Source organism: Chamaea fasciata, unplaced genomic scaffold, assembly GCF_029207755.1.
Source record: "Chamaea fasciata isolate MVZ Bird 193981 ecotype frontalis unplaced genomic scaffold, bChaFas1.0.hap1 SCAF_3, whole genome shotgun sequence".
Lineage (NCBI taxonomy): Eukaryota > Metazoa > Chordata > Aves > Passeriformes > Sylviidae > Chamaea > Chamaea fasciata.
Window position 1 is genome coordinate 85,122,865 of NW_027094088.1, and position 21,456 is coordinate 85,144,320.

Consider the following 21,456-nt stretch of genomic DNA (forward strand, 5'->3'; position numbering starts at 1 on the left):
AACAGATAATTTAGATACAAATGGGTAATTTTTAAAATTCAGATTTGAAAATTTTGTAACTGAAAAAATTCTCTTGAAGTATTATTATTTTAGATTGAGACATTCAGGGTGAATGTCTAGTCACCTTTCACAAACATTTTCCTTTTATACCAGAGCACTGTCCGTAAACTGAATTGTGTCAGGTGATAGACATTGGTCGGCTGAAGGGAGATTGCCTCACTCACTGGAGTAAAACTCCTGCAGTAACATGTGCCACCTACCAGGTACACCATCAACATCAGCAATTTTTTTTTCTGAATACTCTGAAGACACTGCAGGTGGCTTTATTTAAAGGCATCAAAAAGAAAGAAACCTGGGAAAAAAGCTGAATAATGAAACAGTTATTGCTGTACAAATTATTCGCTATGAATGCTTTAGCAGTCTGTGTCAACTTGCTTCATGTTTGAATTTAAACTGCACAGCAACCCTGGAAGCAAACTGGGAGTTGAGAGTTAGGCCAGAAGGGAGTTCATGGCTTTTTATTATGTTTTGTTTGCCCATTGCAGTTGCTCAGTGATGAACAGCAAGAAGCCTAAATTCTGGGTGTTGGTTTACTTACTGGTGATCCCTGAACGCCTATTCCAGGGGGCCCCATCTCCCCAGGTGCTCCCTGTACACCAGGTAGTCCTCTTTCTCCCTGTGAAAGGTACAAGGCTTTCCATCACAACAGCTCTGAAAATGAAAACTACCCTATTATATTTTAAAAAATATTTTTAGAAACAGAAATAATGCATTTTGCATACCTTAGGTCCCCTTGGACCTGGGTTTCCAGGAACACCAGTGGGACCCTAAAAGAAACCCAAAACAGAACAAAATACGAAAAAACCAAGGAAAAAAACCAAATTATGTTTTGAAATCCAAGAGACTAGATGAATTTAATGGCCAAAATTAGCCAGCCCTTAGAAATAAACTATGACAAGTTTATATGTCTTCCTTGTCAGTGCCAGTGTCACTAGGATCATGTGTGATACTTAGAGTATTTATAGACTATATTTTAGTGCACTTATAATACCATTGTCAAATATATTTCCATTTTGAAATTACAATAAAAAATACATGCTTTGTGGCTTTAAACTAGAAGTGACTAAGTTTAGATTAGGTATTAGGAAGAAATTCTTTTCTGTGAGGGTGGTGAGGCACTGGAACAGGTTGCTGAGAGAAGTTGTGGATGCCTCATCCCTGGAAGTGTTCAAGAGAGGGTTGAATGGCAATCTGCTGTAGTGGGAGATGTCCCTCCCCACAGCAAGGGCGTTGGAACTAGATGATCTTTAAGGTATCTTCTGGCACAAACCATTCAGTGATTTCTTACATCGCACAGTGAGAATTCTTTCCCAGTTTCTCCTGCAGAATATAAAGTCAGGAAAGTCTTTTCAGATTATGAACTTACTGGTGTTCCAGGCAGACTTGTTCCAGGAGGCCCCATATCTCCTTTTGGACCTGGATGTCCAGGCGGTCCCATAATTCCACCAGGGTCACCCTACATAATAAATTTGAATCACTAATTGAAATATGAGAATTTTACCTTATGAAAAAAACTCTTAAAATTATCAATTTTATAATAGAAAGCACCAGTACTTTGAGAAGATATAGAGAAGAAAAAAACCCTCATATTTTCCTTCAAAAAGTTACAGAATTGGAGACACGGGTCATATAACCATTAATAATAACTAGTATTCTCTTGGTTTTCCATGCTTACAATGCATCTGATCTACATTTCTTGCTCCCCAGGCTCCTAATATGCAGGTTGTCATTAAACCCTGCCAACAAATTCATAGCAACAGCTGAAACAACAGCTGTCTCTCCCCAGTTATCAACCACTAGTGCTAAACCTGGGGTCTTCAGTGTATTCCTCTTTACACATTTCTTCCTTATTTCAGTACATGTAGTGTCTCTTGTTCCATATCTCTAGACTCCTGCTGCTCATGCAGTAAAATTGTGCCTTTTATTATGCGGTCCTCTTGTCTTTTGCAGGCTCCTGCAACATCCTCTTTGATTCTTTCTGAATCCACTACTTCCCATTTTGCAAGATGAGTACATTTTTGTCCTTGCTCCAGTTATTTTCTTTGTCCTTCTTTCAGCTCACTTCTTCAGACTGGAGTTTATTGGTTTCCCTTGTACTCCACAATGTATAAATACCACAACATATCACATAGCTCAGGGCACACCTGTATGTCCTCTTTTTTCTCCTTCTTTGCATTCAGTATATACACACATAATTTTTAGCTCTTGCTGATGCAGCTGAATTCTAACTAAGGGATTTCTACGCAGCAAAACACAATGTCCTAAGGAGATCCAGCCTTGGCTCACATCTGAGCCAGAGTAGCTGCCCTAGAGCTGTGCCAAGATGAGTATGTCTGACTGTGAAGTGGGATTTCACACATTAGTCTGAGTAGGACACTACACTGAAAAGGTTGTTCTGTAGTCAGGACCTGAAATGACATTTCTGCACAGCACGGATTTAATATAAGGGCACAGTCCAACCTCTTTGAAATATTACTTAAATTATTCATCTAAAGAGCAACTGGGTTGCCAAACTGGCCTCAGCCATCTCCAAATGCAGAGATGTTTTTTCTCCAAGACACAGGGGGTGGCTGCTGGTACATTTTAAAATCACTTCATACAGCAGCCACGCAGATGCACTACAGAAAAATGGAAGGTTACTCTTGGAGTGAAAATTTTAAATGCTTTAATGTATCAAGTTGAAATAAAAAAACTTGAATCATACCTTGTCTCCTTTAATTCCTGGGTTTCCTGGTACCCCAGGATCTCCTGGTAAGCCCTGGAATTAATAAAAATATAACTGTATGTTTTTATAGCTATTCCCTTAATGGTTATATAAAAATACAGATGAAAATTAGTTTACACTGGAATATTTACTGTGCATTAGTATTGACCCCAAATGTTAAAGACTGTAAGTTAATGAATGCTTCCTTAATTAAATATATAAATCATTTATCTTTAAGTTAAAATGTAATAATCAAGATTATTTTCTGGACCCTATTGGGGAAAATGGCAGAGACCAAAAGGTTTATTTCTTCTATTTAAAAGTAATTCCAAGACTTGAAAATCAACCATTTTTTCAAGGAAGGCAGCAGCACATAAAAACTTGAATTTTAAGTAAGTGTCTCATCTTCTTTGCCCACGGAGGGCTGCATGATTTCCCATACTAGTTAATTATTCAAACTGGTATCTTAAAAGCCTCAATGAATTCCTACTCCTTTACATTAGTTAATCTAACAACCCCCTTTAAATGTTTTAGATACGTAATGGACAGTCAAATGTTTTCAGTAAGTAAAGTATGTTTCAGCCTTTCTTTTGTCTAAATCTTCTTATCTTTCACATTTTGATTTTAACTTCAGCATTTTCCCTTGTCCTTTTCATGAAGGATTTTTATAAATGCAGAGAAATGAAGATAAATGAAAAATATTAAAATCTAAATAGAAACTATTGCAATAATAAGTAAGGCTTAATTGAGTTCTCCCACTATACTGCAACAAGTACAGAAAACTTCTTCCATGACCTTTCAATGTTATTCAGCCAACTAGTCAAGCATTTTTTTAAGAATACCACTAATTTTCATATTAAAGGATAAAATTACCCAAACTGAACCAAAATGTAAAATCTAAGTATTAAGAAACTTAAGCTGGACTGAAAAATGAACTCTCTAAGAAAAAGACAAGGAAACACATATTGTTTTAATTTTTCTTCTCAGTGTAAAACACAGTTTTGTGCACACTGACATATGACAGATGACAACATTTTCATGCCAGTAGTGAACGTTCAGCAGCTGTGTTTGCTTTCTCTGCTTCATTCTGTACTTAATACAGACAGACAGCTACTCATTTCACCCAGTCATCCAAACTAAAAGCATAAGAAAGAAAAAAAAGTACCCTAATGAAGAATATTCTGCTTATGCCAACACAAAATCATTACGGAAATGGAAATTTATGTTTACTGATCATGGCCTACTCTATCCACTTTTGATATTGGCATCAAATACATACAGCCTCTCTTCACTCTCTTCTAAGGATTTACCAAATTTTTTTTTTTATTGGTTGGATCTAGCTCAAGTGGTTTTTTTAGGAAAAGAAGTAATTCTTATCTGCTAGATGACTTTTTGATCATGTAAGTTAAGGTAAAACAATTTTCAAACTTTCATAATTGTCATCATAGTTCATAAAATGAATTACTATGTTTTTTAATCTATAATGTTTCTTTAGAAGATAAAAAACCAAGGAGCTTATAGGTAAACATAATGCCTCTATAATATCTTTAAATTTATGTTTTTACATACTAAAATTGTGTCCACAGATACGAGTCTTCAGGATCACCTAGATCTAGGACTTACATATATTTTAATTACTATTTATCTGTTCATAATATTCTCTTGATCAAAGATCCATCAGAACACTAGTTTCAAAAATAGCAATTATGAACTCAAGTGGGATGATGGCAACAAGCAAGAGACAAATGAGTAATTTTTTATCTTTCACAGTAGGAATGTTGATTTATACATAAAAAGAAGCACAGCAGATAAGGCTTACAAACTTTTGAATAGCTGATAGGTAAATCAGATACAACTGAAAAAACATATGCCTCAACTGAGTAGGAGAATGAGATAAAATAAAATGGTCAATAAGTAACACAGTATAAAATGACTACATGAATAGTTAAATACCAGTGGTTTTTTCCCTTGTCAAGAACTGAAGATGCTGTGTTCTACTGGTCACCTAGCTTACATCCCTAAGACTTTTAATAGGTTACTGATAAAAAGTCTGCCAGCTCTGCACCACTCAGAAGGGTAGTTTATAATTAATAAAGTATTTGGCTTAAAAGTATGTTCAAAATAAGAATCTTCTTCCACAATATAGTCTCAGGGCATGTGTGGAAAGGCCTAAGACATAATGCAGCAGCACCATCTTCTAGATGCTTCTGTTGGCAGAAAAAAGATAGAAACCAAAACCATACCATTAGAGTAATGATGGAAATCCCAGCCCTTTTCGAGTGAGTGGCTGAACTGCCAGTCTAACCTAAGCTTTTTATTGTCCGCTTTTCTTAATCCACTTCTCAGATCTAACCACTCCAAAATGCTATTTAGAAGCCATTTTATGGTTTATGGAAGAAGGGAGGCACAAGAACCAAGAAGAGGGGGTAGGTGCCACTTATTAGGTTGTGTGACACCACTAGTGTTGCGGACTGAAACACAGGGAATTAGGCAGAAAATAGTTGTCTGCATGCTGAAAGGGGGATTGTGCCATAATTTGGAAGGAAGACAGGAAGCCACTGCCCCAGGAGAGGCTTCTGCTGTATATGGGTGTCAAATCAAATGCCCAGGGCACTTTTAGGTTTATTATAATGGTGATTCATAGTTTAAGATGTTTCCTAGAGAATCCAGACTGGATTGATATTTTACCCTTGCTCTTCCTGGCCAGAGCACAAGGGTCACAAGTGTGCTGGATCTTGGTGTAGGTGCCTACCAGTCTGAGTAATCCCAACCATCCAGGAGACCCATCAAGCTGCTGCCTAGTGGCGTAATAGTTACAGGGACACTAAACTCCCACTCCCCATCATCTTGCCCAATCAATTGGCAGACCTGAATGTGGAGCACCCAAAAGTGCAATACATACAGGAACATTCCAGAAGTACCACTGCTTGACAAGTCCCAGCCCACCAGTTTCACACCCACAAGCACAGTACATCTCTGGGGAGCCTTGCTCAGAAACATCTGTGCCTGGTAACTGCAAGCAGCTGCACAACACAAACCAAGACCACTCATGGCTTAACCATCAGAGCCAAGCAATGATCTCCCTGTTGGAATGGGAAGCCAGGACCCAACAAACATAATGCTAACAGGGGAACAAGGGAGAGATCATCAAGAAGGGCAAAGATCTCATTTCAGTGACCCCAATATCTAGATCTGCTCCAGGCTGTCAAACAGTGTTAGAAGCAGGATACAGATAATTTACTGAAACTCAAGATAATGGCCTGTTGAGGGAGGCATCCCATCCCACTTTTCCTGGATACACCCTATTCAACACCTGGCAGCTACAGTACCACCCACAAAAGGAGCAGCTATGGTAACTTCTGTGGTACTGCTTCACTGGCTAACTGCTCACGCACCACAGCTACAGCTGGAGAAATGGCACAATACATACAACTTCTCCTGGCAGTCCCCTGGGTCCAACAGGTCCTGGAGGGCCTTGCAGTCCCTGTGAAATGATATAATACACACCTGAGGTAAAAGTCAAACAACTACTGTAATGGGGTGTAAAGCATTTTTTATATATAAATAAATTAAAACATCAGGCATTAAGAATTATTTTACACATGGAGTAAGAAGTACAGAGTTTGCTCATTCTCCCTTACTCTAACATTTAGTTCAATGAGTCTTATGGACTGATATATACAAAACCCAAAATACGTATAAAAAGCAAATACAAGTAAATACAAAGAGAATACCTAAAGGGAAAGCCATAACAAAAGAATAGATCAAGATTTCAAGAATCATTTTTAAGACAAAAATTTTGTGGCTTCTATAGCCACATCCATTCTCAAAGGGCCTTATTTTCTTTTCATGATCTAAAATTCAGGTACTATCCAACATGAATAGTGTTGGGTGGCAGTTAGATTTAATAGTTTCTAATTCTATCTTTGATACAATTCAAGGCATCATGAGAGATTCTCAAGAACATCTATGCTTCAGTTACTTTCTTCACAGAATCACACAATTGCAGAATGAGTGAAGTTGGAAGCAACTACAGTGGGTTATCTGGTTCAACCTTCCTCCTCAAGCAGGGTCATTTCAGAGCACACTGCAGTTTCTTCCAGTGAGGGAGACTCCACAACCTCCCTGGGCAATTTGTTCCATTTCTCAGTCACCAACCCTCATGTTCAGATGGAGCTTCCTGTGCATCAGTTTCTGCCCATTGCCTCTTGTCCTATTGCATGACACAACTAGGAAGAGCCTGGAAACCTCAACACCTCTGTTTAGATACTTATAATCAGTGATGAGTTTTCCTTCCAGTTGACTTTTGTCAAGTCTGAACAGGTCCAGCTTCCTCAGCCTTTCCTTGTAAGAGAGATGTTCCAATCCCTTAGTCATCTTTGTTGCCCTCCACTGGACCCACTTCAGAAGCTCCACGTCCCTCTTATACCGAGGAGCCCAGAACTGGACACAGCATTCCCTATGTGACCTCACCAGGGCTGAGTAGAGGGGCAGGATCACCTGCTTCACCCGGCTGGCCATGCTCTTCCTAATGCACCCCAGGACACCATTTGCCTTCTTGGCCTCAAGGGCACTGCTGGCTCATGGCGTTGTCCACCAGGATCTGCAGGTTCTTCTCCAAAGAGCTGCTTTCCAGAAAGTTGTCCCCTATGGTTATTCCTCCCCAGGTGCAGGACCCTGCACTTTCCTCTGTTGAGTTTCAGACAGTTTTCCCTGCCCATCTCTCCAGCATGTCATGGTCCCTCTGAAGGGCTGCACAGCCCCCTGGGGTACTGGCCACTCCTCCCAGCTTTGTGTCATAGGGAACTTACTGAGGAGGCCTCTGCTCCTTCATCCAAATCCTTGATGAACCAGTTAAACAAGACTGGGCCCAGTATTTAACCCTGGTGGACACCACCAGTGACAGGCCTCCAACTAGACCCTGTGCCATGATTATTACCCACTGGTATCTGCTGTTCAGCCAGCTCTGAATCCACCTCACTGTCCACTCATCCAGTCCGCACTTCCTGAGGTTTGCCTGTGTGGACAGACTCAAAGCAAGGCCATGACTGCTTTAACATTACCTGCTGTCTCTCTGGATTAAACAAAGGAGCTACTGGGAGTGGTTACTCCCTGCCTCACTAATGCCTCACCCAGCTACCACTGGATTTCTAATTGCAAAATGGGTGCTCATATTCTCAAGTGACAAAGTCACACGAGCGTTGCTTAAATATTTCTTTCTGAGTGACACTGAGAGCAACAAGAACTTCATGCAAATATAAATTTTAAGTAAAATAGCCATGATCCAAACAGAGACTTCTGATAAAAACTCCTCGCACTCTTTGCCCATCAGTACTAGCTAAAGAGTTGATAGCTTCAGAGTCCTCTTATATAACAGCATAGAATGCAATTGTTATGGGACAAAATAACTTTCACTTACCTTTGATCCTGGATTTCCAATAAGACCAGGTGGTCCAGGATATCCCATTTCACCCTAATGATTTTGTTTGAGAAAATAAAAATTCGAAGTTTACTGCTCTGTCTCCCAGTATCAGCTGCATATCCTAGCAACATTTACATGTACAAGTCCAAAAATACCTTATTTCCTTTTGATCCCTCCATTCCAGTCTCTCCCTGAAAATAATAAATAAGAAGTTAGAAATTTAGGCAGGATCAACTAAGAGTTTAATTAGTTACCTTAAAATATTTTAATAAAGTTTGCAAACTTAAATATTGAGAAAATATTAAATAATTTCTGACGGCTTTTGCAAATTCTGAAAGATATTCCTTTTGCAACCAAATGTTTTGCAAGTTTTCCCAATATTTTAAAGGAAAAATATTTGAAAACACATTTCCTAAGACCATTTCCTGTCAAAAGCCTATTCTTCACCACTACATTTCTTCTGGTATCCAGTATTCACCTCCAAACCCACACATTATTACAGTAGGACTTATTCTGATTATTATAATATGTTAACCACCAATATCTCAGCAATCTTGAGTTTTATATTAAAAACAACGAGTTTTTGTCAAATATCATGAGAGGACAGTAATTAATTACAATATTACAGAATGCATGATCTGAAAATTTGCCTCAAAATAAGGAAAAAGTTATGCACACATAAAATGGCTGTACAAGAACAGCCTGGTGTTAAATGCCACTCCGGTGGCATCAAAACGTGCGGTTTTATGTGGTTCAGGCCACATAAAACTTTGTGAAACAGCTGAAAGAAAGAACCTTCCGGGAATAAAAAAACCCATGTGCTCTAAACTCAGTTTAGTACACGGATAGTACCAGCAACAGAAATGCTGAAAAACTGGGCACCTCTAGTTTTTTATTTATAACCTGGGAGACCTTGATGCACATGTAAGAGGACAATACATATGCTATCCCACATAATCCCTGCATCTAATGAACATCTACAAAGGAAAGAGTTACAGAATGAATATGGTATGAAAGTAATCTCAAATGTACATTATTCATAGCAGTTCAAAACATGCTACACTTACTGGGTCTCCCTTGTCCCCTTTTTCAGAAGGCTCTCCCTAAGGAAAAGTAGAAAGGAGGTTAACAGATTTATTCAAAATGGTAGATAGTACATATGTCTGGTTTTGCAGAAGAGTCCTGGAAAATGTGGCTGCTTTAAACCTGTCTAAAATACAAATATATGGACTACAAAAGTTTACTTGAGGGATGATGTTGATTTAATGCCAAAACCATGACATCTATGATCCTTTCAAGCAGGAGCACAAGAGAGGGTCAGGAACATGAACTAAAGAGCGTGATTATGTCCCCAAACCTGAAAAAATTCTCAAACACAGGTGATTTATAACACACAAAATCCTGAATCTCTGTTACCAGGAAGTAAAAAGAATGATTCTGCCTGCATGAAAACTATTTATATAGATATGACCAAAGAAACCAAGAAGCCTCATAACTGAATGGCAAAATCACCCTTACACCTATTTATCAGTAGAACTATGAACAGCACACTTTCCTAGAAAAGCAAAATACACATCTGTTCCCAAGTAATACCTCTCAAATCATACTGTAAAATGTATGCTTAAACTCAAACATACTAAATTAGAATGTTGATTTGTAAATTTTAATAATTTAAAGCATCTTATTTTTTCAAATAGATATCGAAGATCACATACATAACAAGGAAAAGTATGACTGGCACCTAATTCATGAGGCAGCCTCTGGTCACAAACTTATATAAAAATAATTTTGAACTGGTAGTAAGTAAAGTCTGAATGTTTTTAAAGCTAAGGACTTTGTGAGCTGGTAGAACAGGAAATTTACTTGGATATGTAAATACCTTCCCAAGGAGGGGCTTGAATAAAATACTAAGGACATTTAGAGACTGACAACTTTTCCCATGCCCAAATATTTTTTCTTGATCTCCTATATATTGCACAAGATTTCATTTATAATCAGTACATTGCATCAACTTCTGGTGAACACACGAGCACAGACGAAAGGAATTAACTCACCTTTTCTCCTTTTGCACCAGTCATTCCCAATTCTCCTTTTGGACCCTTTTAACAAAATTAATTATATTTAAAATCTTTATATTCTGGCAAATGTAAATAACCCCCTCTTCTTTAACTGTACTTTGTTCTGTGTGGGCCACAAAATCTAAATTATTGTTACAATGGAAATCAAGCTTAAACATGTGCAAATGAATTTAAATAACTGTTTTCTATAGCAGATCTGCAGGTTTCTCAATAAAATGTTGTCAATTCTGTCACATATCCAGAGCACTTGTCTCTTCTCCTTCAAGTTTGAATGGCATGCAATTGTTAAATTGAGCTGTTTACATAGGACAGATAACTATAACAATGTAGTGCCACATGGTGTGGATTCAGAATTTGACTTTCATGTAATTTTTAGAGGCTGTCTATGAGTATTTTTGGTATTGAAAGCCTCTTTTAAAGCAGAGAAACTGCTTTAAATATTCATTATTTACTATTGAAAATATTTTCTGAATTTCATCTTTTTCAGAGTCTTTCCCACATAACTGGCAGGGCAGTTCATTTGACTTCTCAGATGGCATTATAGAAACCATACATAATTCTTTCAGCATTTCCCCTTTCTATTTATACTAGAGGAGAGAGGATCACATGCTGCCACTGCAGGATAGCATGATGAGTGGGATATTGGACTACACAGATCAAAGTGCCAGTCATCTCAAAAATCTATTCCTTCAAAGCCCATTGGGATAAATCAAATAAAATGCACTGTGTTAAGGGTGGCAGGGACAGGCTGGGTAGGCACTTTGTAACTTCTCTGAATTCATTCCAAATGCTTACAGTGTCTCCCTTCTGGCCTTTAAGTCCAGGGGTCCCAAGTACTCCTAGTAGTCTTGTATCACTCTGGAAAGAAACATCACCAGAAAGATCAGAAAACATCTCTATTTACTTCCAGTAACAATTTATTTACTGTAACAGTTTAATGTAATTTACCAGTTGTAAATTCAGAAGTCCAAATTTACTACTAGACAGGGAATAATAATAAATGCCAATACAATAGAACTAGGTAGTGTATTGCAGAACACATCCTTTATCATGCACTCACACTCCACTAGCAGAAAATGAACAAAAGCATAAAAGGGAAATGTCTATGCTAAGTCTTGATATTCAAATCTATGATTTTTTTTAGTTCAACACAAAGAACATATTCTTATGCTCATTGTTACAATACATTTCTCAAGAATGTTAGAAAAGAACAAAAAACCCAACTTCTACAAAAAAGAACCACAAGCCTTTTACTTTTTAGCACCATGAAATGAAAAAAAAGTAGAACTAATTTAAGTCTACTACAGAAGTTAAGACAAAGCAGAGGGAACAGGCTCCTCACATTGCTTCTCAAAGAAGACAGACTTAAGGACTAGAGGCTCAGGTTGTATGCTTGCTCAGCTGTTATTGCACTGCATTTATTTACTCTTCTGTACAAGGTAAAGACACAATAAAACACAAAGCAAAACTTTTCACAAAGTCAGACTTCCTAAGAGGAACATTTTTTTGCAATGACAATGGAAAAAGAAACAAAACTCCAATAACCCCGAAAAATGAGCTCCAGTCAAGATCCAGGGAATCCCAATCCTAGAACTCCTGCCTGGGGTGAGCAGGAACTCAGAATAAGCCAACCCCCCCTGCCATGCTCCAGTTTCTATGGCTCTAAAATGGGAAAACATCACAATGAATACATGTGCCATTTACACCCTGTTAATAGTTTCAGAAGATGGTAACTGAATATAAGCTTTTTTAAAAAATATTATTTTAGAAATGCTAATTTCCTGATGGATTGTCCTTGGTGTTTAGGGTTTGTAACACTGTTAGCACACTAATTATCCAAATCAGCTTCAGAGCAAGAGGCAGATACCCAGATACCTGAGTACTGATGTGAAGTACTTGACTACCACAGGACTGAGAATCCAGGTATCAGTTACCATGAGTACACTACAAATTATGATTTATACGAAGTTATGCTCTTTTTTTTTTCTTTTTTTTTTGCATCTATGGAGCAAAAAAATTTTAAAAAGGGAAAAGACTATTAGACCAAATAAGTACCTTTATGTCCTTTGCATTTTTACAGGTAATTTGCTCTTTATGACCAAATGAAAGTAAAATATGCCAAAGCAAAAAACAAAAAAAAATTTAGAAAGTTAATAACAAATTATCCCATAACAATCTAAAATTGCTGCAAATTATAATGATTCTGAAGCATTTCCTGACTAGATTGTGTTGTAGCTTCAATTTCTTTGTGTGTTGGCTTAATTTTTTATTTTTATGTGTTGGAGAACATTTTTGATTAAACTGATCTATATGCCCTGTCCAAAGACATTTAGAAGCAAGTTCGGTAAATGACCTTATATCTTCATATGGAAACCTGGTAAGTAAGAAGGATGACAATCAGAGGCCTTGAAAGCCCAAGGAAAGGATAACAGAAGCCTGAGAGTATATAAATGCAAACCATGAGGCATCATTGATTCATCTCAGAAGGAATATAACATACAGAACATGGCAGAACCAGTTTCTTGGCAAAAAGAAGAGAACAAACTGCATTTATCGAACACATGCAAAGCATCTGATTTACGCTGAAAAAGCAAAAGACATAACAAGAAGGAATATACAAATAGTGACATGTAAAAACAGGCACACAGGACGAATGAAGGAAGCAATGCTCCAGCACTGTCTCCCACCCTATTAAGGATCAATGCCACTACTTAACTCGGCAGGCTCCTCTCACCTACATTAAAGAAAAACTGCTGATCATGGTCTGCTGTTCAGCACAATTTGCTGCTGCAATCAGCAACTGTATTTATAGTGCTCTTTCACTGTGTATATGGATCAAGTAAATGATGCTTTTAAAGGCTTGCACTCCAGCCTCCTTAAAAATCACTCTGATAAAGTGATTGATGCTGACCCAGAAAAATCCTGGTTGCAATAAATTATTTAAATACATTGTGCAATTACCAATACTTATTACATCAATCAGAAAATACCATACAGCAATCAGAAAAATTGCAAATAATCTGATAAGAAACAGAGAAATTAGAGAAAGAGGAAAAAAACCATGGTTAATTATGATACGTCTTAAGAGCCACCACATTTCTTGTTATCCGTTTTTCATGGCTCCTAGAAATAGCAACACAAGGAAGCCCTACTAATATCCTATTATTTTTCTGCTTGTAAAATACCTATAACAACTAAAATGTAGATAATACCTAAACACTTTAAACACCAAACTGAAAGAAGACTTTGTGGCATCCTTAAGAACATGGATAAAATGATGGAAAATGACACCACCATTCCCTGTGCTGTAAGGAACCTCAAAAAACCTCACAGCATCACTCAAATATCATTTTACCAATACAAATAACTGAGGCACACTGCATATTCAATACTGGAATGTGAAAGACTGCTTGATATCTCCAAGCAGCTGTGGAAAAAATCAGCTTCTGTCATGCTAGGTAACTAGTATGACACAGAAAAAAGGCAAGTTACTGGTACATACATCTGCCTAAGTGAATCAATGGCAAAGCAGAGAAGCTGTTCTTTTCTTTGAAGAACCTTTTGGTCTTGTCCTTGATCAGAATAACCCATTCCCATCATAAAATGTATAGGAATTAATATATTTGTTGTTGTAGACTCAAGCTGACTCTAGGAGGGTCTGAGTATTTAGTTAAAGTTTGCACATTTAGAACCTTCTATTGGAATCAGAAAGCCAGCTTCTCTTTCATCTGGAATCAAGCAGCATTTCCTGGTTAAACAGTTAATTGCTCATGACAGAGTCATTAAAATTTTCAAACTAGACAGCTAAAGGAAGAAGAAAGTTGGTAAGATATCCAGGATTTAAAAGATAATTAATTTATAGACACATACCAGCTGGTCTATATTTTTTCCAGAATATTGTTAATTAGGAAATACAAGCTACCTTAAGAATACTTAGAGCCTTATAATGATAAGAAACATGATTTTTGAAGACAGGTGTGTGTCGTTTCCTGGTCATCACTGTTTGTATTTCCTCTTGCAGTATTAACCTTAAAGGGACTATCAGGATAAAAGAGATTAATAAGGCTGAGGTGGGGAATGAGTTAAAATAAATATAGCATCAATAGAGGAAAAAGTGCTGGTATCAATGAAAGCTCTTTGGCAGGAAAAATAAACTGGTAAAGAAACCAAATGTGAAAATCAAAATATATAAAACTTCAACATATATATATATGGAACAGGAGACCAAATACAGAAATTAAGTCTCTGGGAATAAAAATGTTGTATGCTTAATTCCTAATTCATGCTTCTAAGGTTATATACTGATTTGGAATGGATTAAATATCAGAATTAATATCAGAGAAATAACTTCAGTGATAAAAGCAGCTGGAAATGTATGTTTAACATGAATTTAACTCCAGAGTCCCTGCTCAAGGAAAGATTTTTGCACCCATCTGGGAATGTTATATAGGAAAAACACCCTGAATACACGTGCTCTTTATAGTTAATGCATTCTAATATTAAAAGAAATTAATTCCCTTCAGGCTTGACCTGCATGACTCAAGTTGTGATACACACATTAACCACTGTACTGGGGAAATAAGGCTGTAAGAGTGCATCATGAATCTTTGAATGAAATAGTTTTCTCATCAGAGAGGTTACATGCTCCCAAATCAATTAAGCAAACTTCTCTATTCTCATAAAATGATAGACACTACTACATCTTAAATGACTTGAAATACCTGCAGTAAGAATGTAAAAGCACTGTCAAGATGGACACAGTGCTATGCAATTTAAACATTTTTTTCTTTTAAGTTCTTTTAGCTGCAGGTGGTTTTATAATTGACACAATATTTTTATTAGTCCATAATACGAACATAGGGACAATTCTCATGGACTGCTGGCAGATCTTTTCAAAATTATGCCTCCTTGTCTTTCTATTTTACTCTTAGAATCATGACAGAGTTAGTCAAGAAAGAAATGTCAAGTACAGTTTGAAGCAATTAGGTTTAGAAATGGGGAGCTGGTGCTTCACACTAACACTAGGTGGTCCACACATCTTCTTTTTGAGTTTTACCAGTCTAAAGCAAGTAAGTAGAAGATGGAGGGGAGGCAAGACACATGGAGCAAGATAGAGGACATGGCAGGTATGTGACTAGAGTATGGACTGAAACTTGTAAAGGGATGCAGAAGGGGAGCAGGAAAGAAATTATGTTTTGAATTAATTTGGAATGTGGTTCACAGGTATCAAAACCGTGGTCATTTCTACCTTAGATACGACAGTCATAAACCCACACAGACACCAAATCAAATCTCCATACCTCATTATAATGCTTGTTCAATGAATCCAGAATTCCTTTGAGTCCAGAAGGACCCTATATGGAAAAATATGCATCAGAAGGTCATTTTAATTTAACTAATTTTATGTTTGCATATCTGTATTTAAAGAGCAGTGGGGATGTAAAAGATTTTTGATTTTTATTTGAGAGTACAGTAAATTATCTTCTGTAACTTCATTATTTCCTTTTTCTAGCACAGAGGAAGAAGAAAGCCAGTTTTTTAATCTCTGAATTTTGAAAACCAGCAACATATTTTCAAGTGAATTAGTCAGTCAGAGAAAGCAGAAATAAAATCCATATCAATTTTAATACAAGTCCCTTCTGGTATGAACAACATTCTTCTTCTGCAGCATTTCAAAACTCTTTCCACTAACTCAAAGCACAAGTTTCGTTGCAGAGGCAGCTCCCAGTGTGAGAAAAAAGATAGGTTTTCAACCTGGGAGTACAGTAAGTGAAATTGAGGAAAGCCAGGCTTCTCCAGAATATCAACTTTCTAGTTTTATTAGCATTGCAAGTTTTTACTTAAACACACATGCTTCATCAAAAAAATTCAACACTAAAAACAAATCAAATGAACATTTAGGACAGAAACACTGAAATATGTGTTTGGGAAAAAACATTTTTGGACATGAAATGCCTCCATTTTTAGGCATATTCTGCCAAAAAGCATGCCCTCAATGAGATTTTTAATTTTGGTAGATGGAGTAGAACACAGAAACTACAGTCAAGAACTTATGAACTAAGACTCAGCTAAATTCACAAACTATTGTAGCTACTCTCTTTTGAGCTGAAGCTTTCACATAATGCAATATGAACAACAACCACTCATGATGGCTGCAAGACATGTTTGATTTCATTAATAAGATTACAATATATTCAAGTAAGTCACTCAGGCTGATTGACCCGAATGTAGCACATACAGGGCACAAAAGCAACTCTCCTCCTCTGAGGCTTTTAAAAATTACAATTTACCCTCTGCAGCTTTTGTCTTAGTGCGGATACTAGGAAAATTTGGAAGCCACATGAAACATCTCAGGTGTTTCACTCCCTCCTTCTTTCCTGCTTCGGAAGAGACAAAAGTACATTCATGTTATTTCGAAGTGAATTGTCACTTTAAATTTATGTTTAAAGTAAGATGGATATACTAATGATGTTTTCACTAAGATCTCACTCCACTCTGATTTCTGAAGTTAATGGCAGAATTTTTGATTTGACATCCATAATAAAGCCGGCAACCCAGAACTGGGCCTTAAGTTTGATGACACTGCCTGGACATCTCAATTTCAACATTGTAAACCTGCCATGTTGAATCGTTGAACCCTGGATACCTGAAAAATTCTGAAATACTGCAAGGAGTCAAAAATAAGAACCTATTCTCCCTCTGCATTCGACATCATGTGCCATGTTTCTTTTACTCTTTTTCCATGACTGAAACTGCTGCAGCCACACAACCCAGGAAGAACTTAATGCTGTGTCTGCCCTCATCCTCAAACTCTCAGATATTATTTGTACATAAATAAATAATTTTTTACAGGATGAAAAATACATTGGCACAGTTTTGAAAACCAAACATATCCTTAAAAATCACCAGAATGTCTCATGATTAAGACAGTCAAGGAGAACTTTAGGCATTTGGGTTGAATTCTTGACTATGCCCCAGACTTTGTGTTACCAGTTTAGTGTTTCTGTTTTCCAAAAAATGACATAAATTTAATTATTTTATATTTCCATCATTTTTTCCATGATAAAAACTAATAAAACAAGTGTTCAACAACAGAAAATATTTTTATTCAACTTTTTTCCTAAACCATAGTCTCTTTCTTCCACAGTTTCACTACACCAGTATAGTTGCACCATCTATTCTGAAGTCTCTACAGATGAAAAAAAAAACACCCAGCAGCATTGGTTTAAAAGTGGAGGATCAATTAAATTAAAAGCAGTTGAAGAATTATTGTACCAGCAGTTTCTAGCGTTTGAAGAAGAATTTTGCACATCTGCCACTTTGAGCCACACTTGAGCAGGGTTTCCTTTTTTTTCTATTATCAAGTTGTGTAATTGAGAGAAGCGAAGCACACAGAGAGTAGAGTTGTATGAATAAGAAAAGAACCGAAAATGTGTCCTGATTGTTTTCCAAAATTGCAAACAGGTTTCAGATGTTATTTCTACAGACAAGGCAGGAATAGAAACACAGGTGCTTAAAGGGAAATAGCGCCAAACTTTAAAATTACTGGGGTTTACAATGTATTTTCCTCCCTTAACTTTTATAGTTTATCTGCATTTCTGTAAAGAAGAGACTGTTGAAAAAAGTCTACCCAATCTCACAGTCCACGCATAAATCAGGTAAGAAGTAAATTGCACTGGTTGCATCTCAAAAATAGGCTATTTCAGAGAACACAGCCTGTGAGTGACTCAGTGCAGTCAGTTAATCCCTGTATTTCACTTTGGGGCCTGCCCATTAAAATAAGACACTGTTTTTCTGTTTATTTTAATGCAAAACATCATGAAACTCATCAGGGCAGATGTGCAATATTGTAAAACTATTTGAAAGAGAAAATGGAAAGAATGATGAAAACTTGATGTCTGCCACAATAGGACACAAGAAATAAATTTCATTTTGATATGGATAAAAAAACCTTAATGCATAGAAGCAAGCAAGATGGCCAACCTTTGCCAACCCTTCCCACACTATAATGTAAGCATTTCCAATATTCTTCTAAGAAGTAGCTGAAAGTCCAAGAAAACCAGAAATGCTACTGACAATTTTCACTTATCATTGCTTTGATTTTTTTCTTTATTGTAATTAAGCGATAACATTCATTCACTTCCAAAATATTGGTAGAGGAATGACAGTATTTCCTGAGGCAGAGGAAATGAAATTTTCAAGGTGAACTGCTGGCTACTTAAGATAACTAGTTTGGGGGCACTGACATATGTATTGAATCACAACACCAAAAGTGTATGTAATTAAAAGAAGTTCAAGAGAATTCCTCTGCTGCATCACATGCAAGGCAGACAAAAATGAAACCCTATTTTAATTTAAAACTTTAGGGAGTAACACAAAACTCATCTTCCAAGCAAAAATACTTGAGGAGATAAAAAATACTTAGTTCAGCTTTTTGCAAAGGTAAATGATAAACTGAATTATGAGCTTCAAAAGCTATAGAAATTGTGAAATGAATGAATTACATCTATTGGTTGAAAAGAATAGCTTAGCTTTGGATGTGTCAGTTTAAGAGAATGAATAATTGTGATTACAGTTTACTAGCCTGTGATTTAGCACACCCTAAGTTTGATTCCCACCTCTGCCACAGGTAGGTTGGAAAAGACTGTGTTTGGCCAGAGCAGGCAGTCCTCATGCTTCTTACCTTGACAAACCAGTGCTGATAACATTTCACTTCTGCCAAAGAAGAACTGGGCAAAAGCCAGACTCATCTCAAAGAATTTTTCTGAATTTTTTGTTACTGGTGCAAGTCTGTAGCACAACTGTAGCTTAGCACTCTTGATTTTAAAAACAAGTTAAATCCCTAAAAAGGGAGCTATTGAGAAATGGAATTCCTCCAGTCATAACAGTAGAGACAGAGAAAATTAGGACTGAAAAGATAAAGTTAACTCGCAATAGAGAAAGGAGTAAAACTCCCTTTTTCTGTTCTCTAGCCCATCTATGTTAATAAATATACATGCTGATTCATTTAAAGGTAAAAATAAATAAATAAATAATACATAAACCCTCAGCCTCAACAGTGACAGATATCAGGCATTACAAACAGAAAAATAAATTATCTCCTCTTAACAGAACACTACAGAAATGAGGCAGATAGTAATTCTACAACCCAAGACCAGAGAAGGATTTTGCCTAAGTGAAGACTGCAGAATTGGGCCCGTACATCCTTAGGCTGAGGATACCAAGGTCAGATATCTTTCATACATTACAGTGCATGTGACAGCATGGTGAAACAGACTGCACAGAGAGGTGGTAGAGTCTTTCTTGCTGGAAGAACAATGCTGGAAGATGATTCAAGAATCATCTAGGTCACGATCCTGTGCTTTCAGATGACCCTGCTTGAGCAGGAAGGTTGTATCAGATGACCCACACAGATCCCTCCCAATCCTATTAATTTTGTGATTCTTTGACTTGCTTTTAAAATGAAAGGGTGTGGTATCTAGAAAGTCAATGCATAATGCAAAATAAGCTGTGGTCTGCTGGGGACCCTGTCTGTGTTGCTGAATCCTATAGACTTCTAGTTAGCAGCTACGGCAGAAAACAGCAATCAGCTCAGTTCTGCAGTGTGATCAAAATGCTGTTCTTACAACCTCATAGAATCCTATTATCATAGTAATTCTTTTTGTTTCATAAAATCAGTATTTCAATTTCAGTGAAGAACCATGCTGAGCAGGATAGAAGCATGTGACAGTCTCTCTTTCAGGAGACTTTAGAAGAAAATGGAAGTAGGCAAATATATAAAATACATTTGAAAGGTACAGAGGTATTGATTTTACAATCACAATTTTCAGAATGCTTGTGAGAGCAAAGTGAATAGTGTATTTAACGGAAGCTTTTCACCGCTATTCAGGTGCTTTACAAGTGGAGAAAGGGCCAAAAAGCACTAGAGGGAGCTGCTGCTCTACTTGGATTCTTGGGTTCAGCACAAATTGCTACCTGCCGGATTGAGATGGGTGTGAGCACACATCTCGGCTCTCCTGTACTGAAATAACAGAACAGTACTCAAAAACATCAGACAGCAAGGATGCATACCACGAATTCTGAACCAGAAGGGAATCAAAGAACACCTTAAAAGTCAAGAATATTTAATAGACTTTAAAAAACTACTCAATTGAGGAATATATTCCATGGGTTTATAAAAATATTTTTTTACAGCTGATCAGTAAAAATCCTCATAGACTCCTTCCCTTTTGTGAGCACAGGATTTGTTCCAAAGAGGGAAAAAAAAAAAGGAAAAAAATGACACAAAAGAAAGGATATCTGGAAGAAATTTCATAGAAAATCCCACTTTAACTTAGTAGTTTCATTATCAGATGCCAATCAATCTATGTTTCTGACAGTGATATAGGTTTTTAAACCAAGCTATGCAGATGATGTTAAGGGACTAGAAACTCACTCCAAGCACTAATTTTACTGAAAAAAATTTCCCAGAAATTAGGTTAGGAAAAAAAAAGAAAAAGGAGGAGATATTGATAGAAGGTTAGAAAAGTCCTAAATGCTGCCAAGTGACAAGTAGATTTTTGACTGTTAGCAGGTGCTTTTACATTCCTGTCACATGAAAGCACAGCATTCATGCTACTTGCAGTTTTTGTAACTTTCCAGTTTTCTTTAATTTTACCCCAGTCTTTTCCCCTATATGTACACATTGTTATTAGGACAGTTCTTTATAATAAATACTCTGAGTATCGTATCTCCTTCTCACAGTTTTTGTGTTTTCATTTTTTTTCTTTTTTGTCTGTACTGAGCTCTTGACTGTTCTAATATCTATTAGATATCTATGAAATACTCAACATCATGACATAAACTGATAAATAACTTAGGTAAATTTATTAATTTCAAACACACACACTGCACGCTGTAGCTACCCTAACAATTAATGACTGAATCTCCTTTTTCTAAAAAAAAAAAATTCCTTTTTTTTTTTTTTTTTTTTTTTTGAAACATCAGCCAAAGCCCAAACTTTTTTATACTGGAGAGTCTAATTTTTTCATATTCAGTCAATCTGTCAACCACTTTATACTCTGTGTATGCCAAACTTTTGACAGCAATCACCCTGCAGGTGTGACCGTTCTGTTGCACTTTGGAAAAGCCAAAGCAAGGACTAACAATGCATCCACTTGCATGAAGAAGCTGCTTACTATTAGGAGCGAAGG

The 21,456-nt window shown here is 36.8% G+C and overlaps 1 protein-coding gene across 2 annotated transcripts in view; it reads right to left on the minus strand.

The window, feature by feature from the left end:
• The window catches only part of COL19A1 (collagen type XIX alpha 1 chain), a 178,359-nt gene that overhangs the window by 33,650 nt on the left and 123,253 nt on the right, over nt 1-21,456 (minus strand). For both annotated transcript variants that reach the window (XM_066179717.1, XM_066179718.1), the window contains exons 17-27: nt 15,565-15,618; nt 11,060-11,122; nt 10,241-10,285; nt 9,254-9,289; nt 8,342-8,377; nt 8,184-8,237; nt 6,195-6,248; nt 2,765-2,818; nt 1,427-1,516; nt 783-827; nt 599-676 (exon numbers count right to left, since the gene is read on the minus strand). In XM_066179717.1, the coding sequence (XP_066035814.1) occupies nt 599-676; nt 783-827; nt 1,427-1,516; nt 2,765-2,818; nt 6,195-6,248; nt 8,184-8,237; nt 8,342-8,377; nt 9,254-9,289; nt 10,241-10,285; nt 11,060-11,122; nt 15,565-15,618 (609 nt within the window). The remainder of the gene's footprint in view (nt 1-598; nt 677-782; nt 828-1,426; nt 1,517-2,764; nt 2,819-6,194; nt 6,249-8,183; nt 8,238-8,341; nt 8,378-9,253; nt 9,290-10,240; nt 10,286-11,059; nt 11,123-15,564; nt 15,619-21,456) is intronic.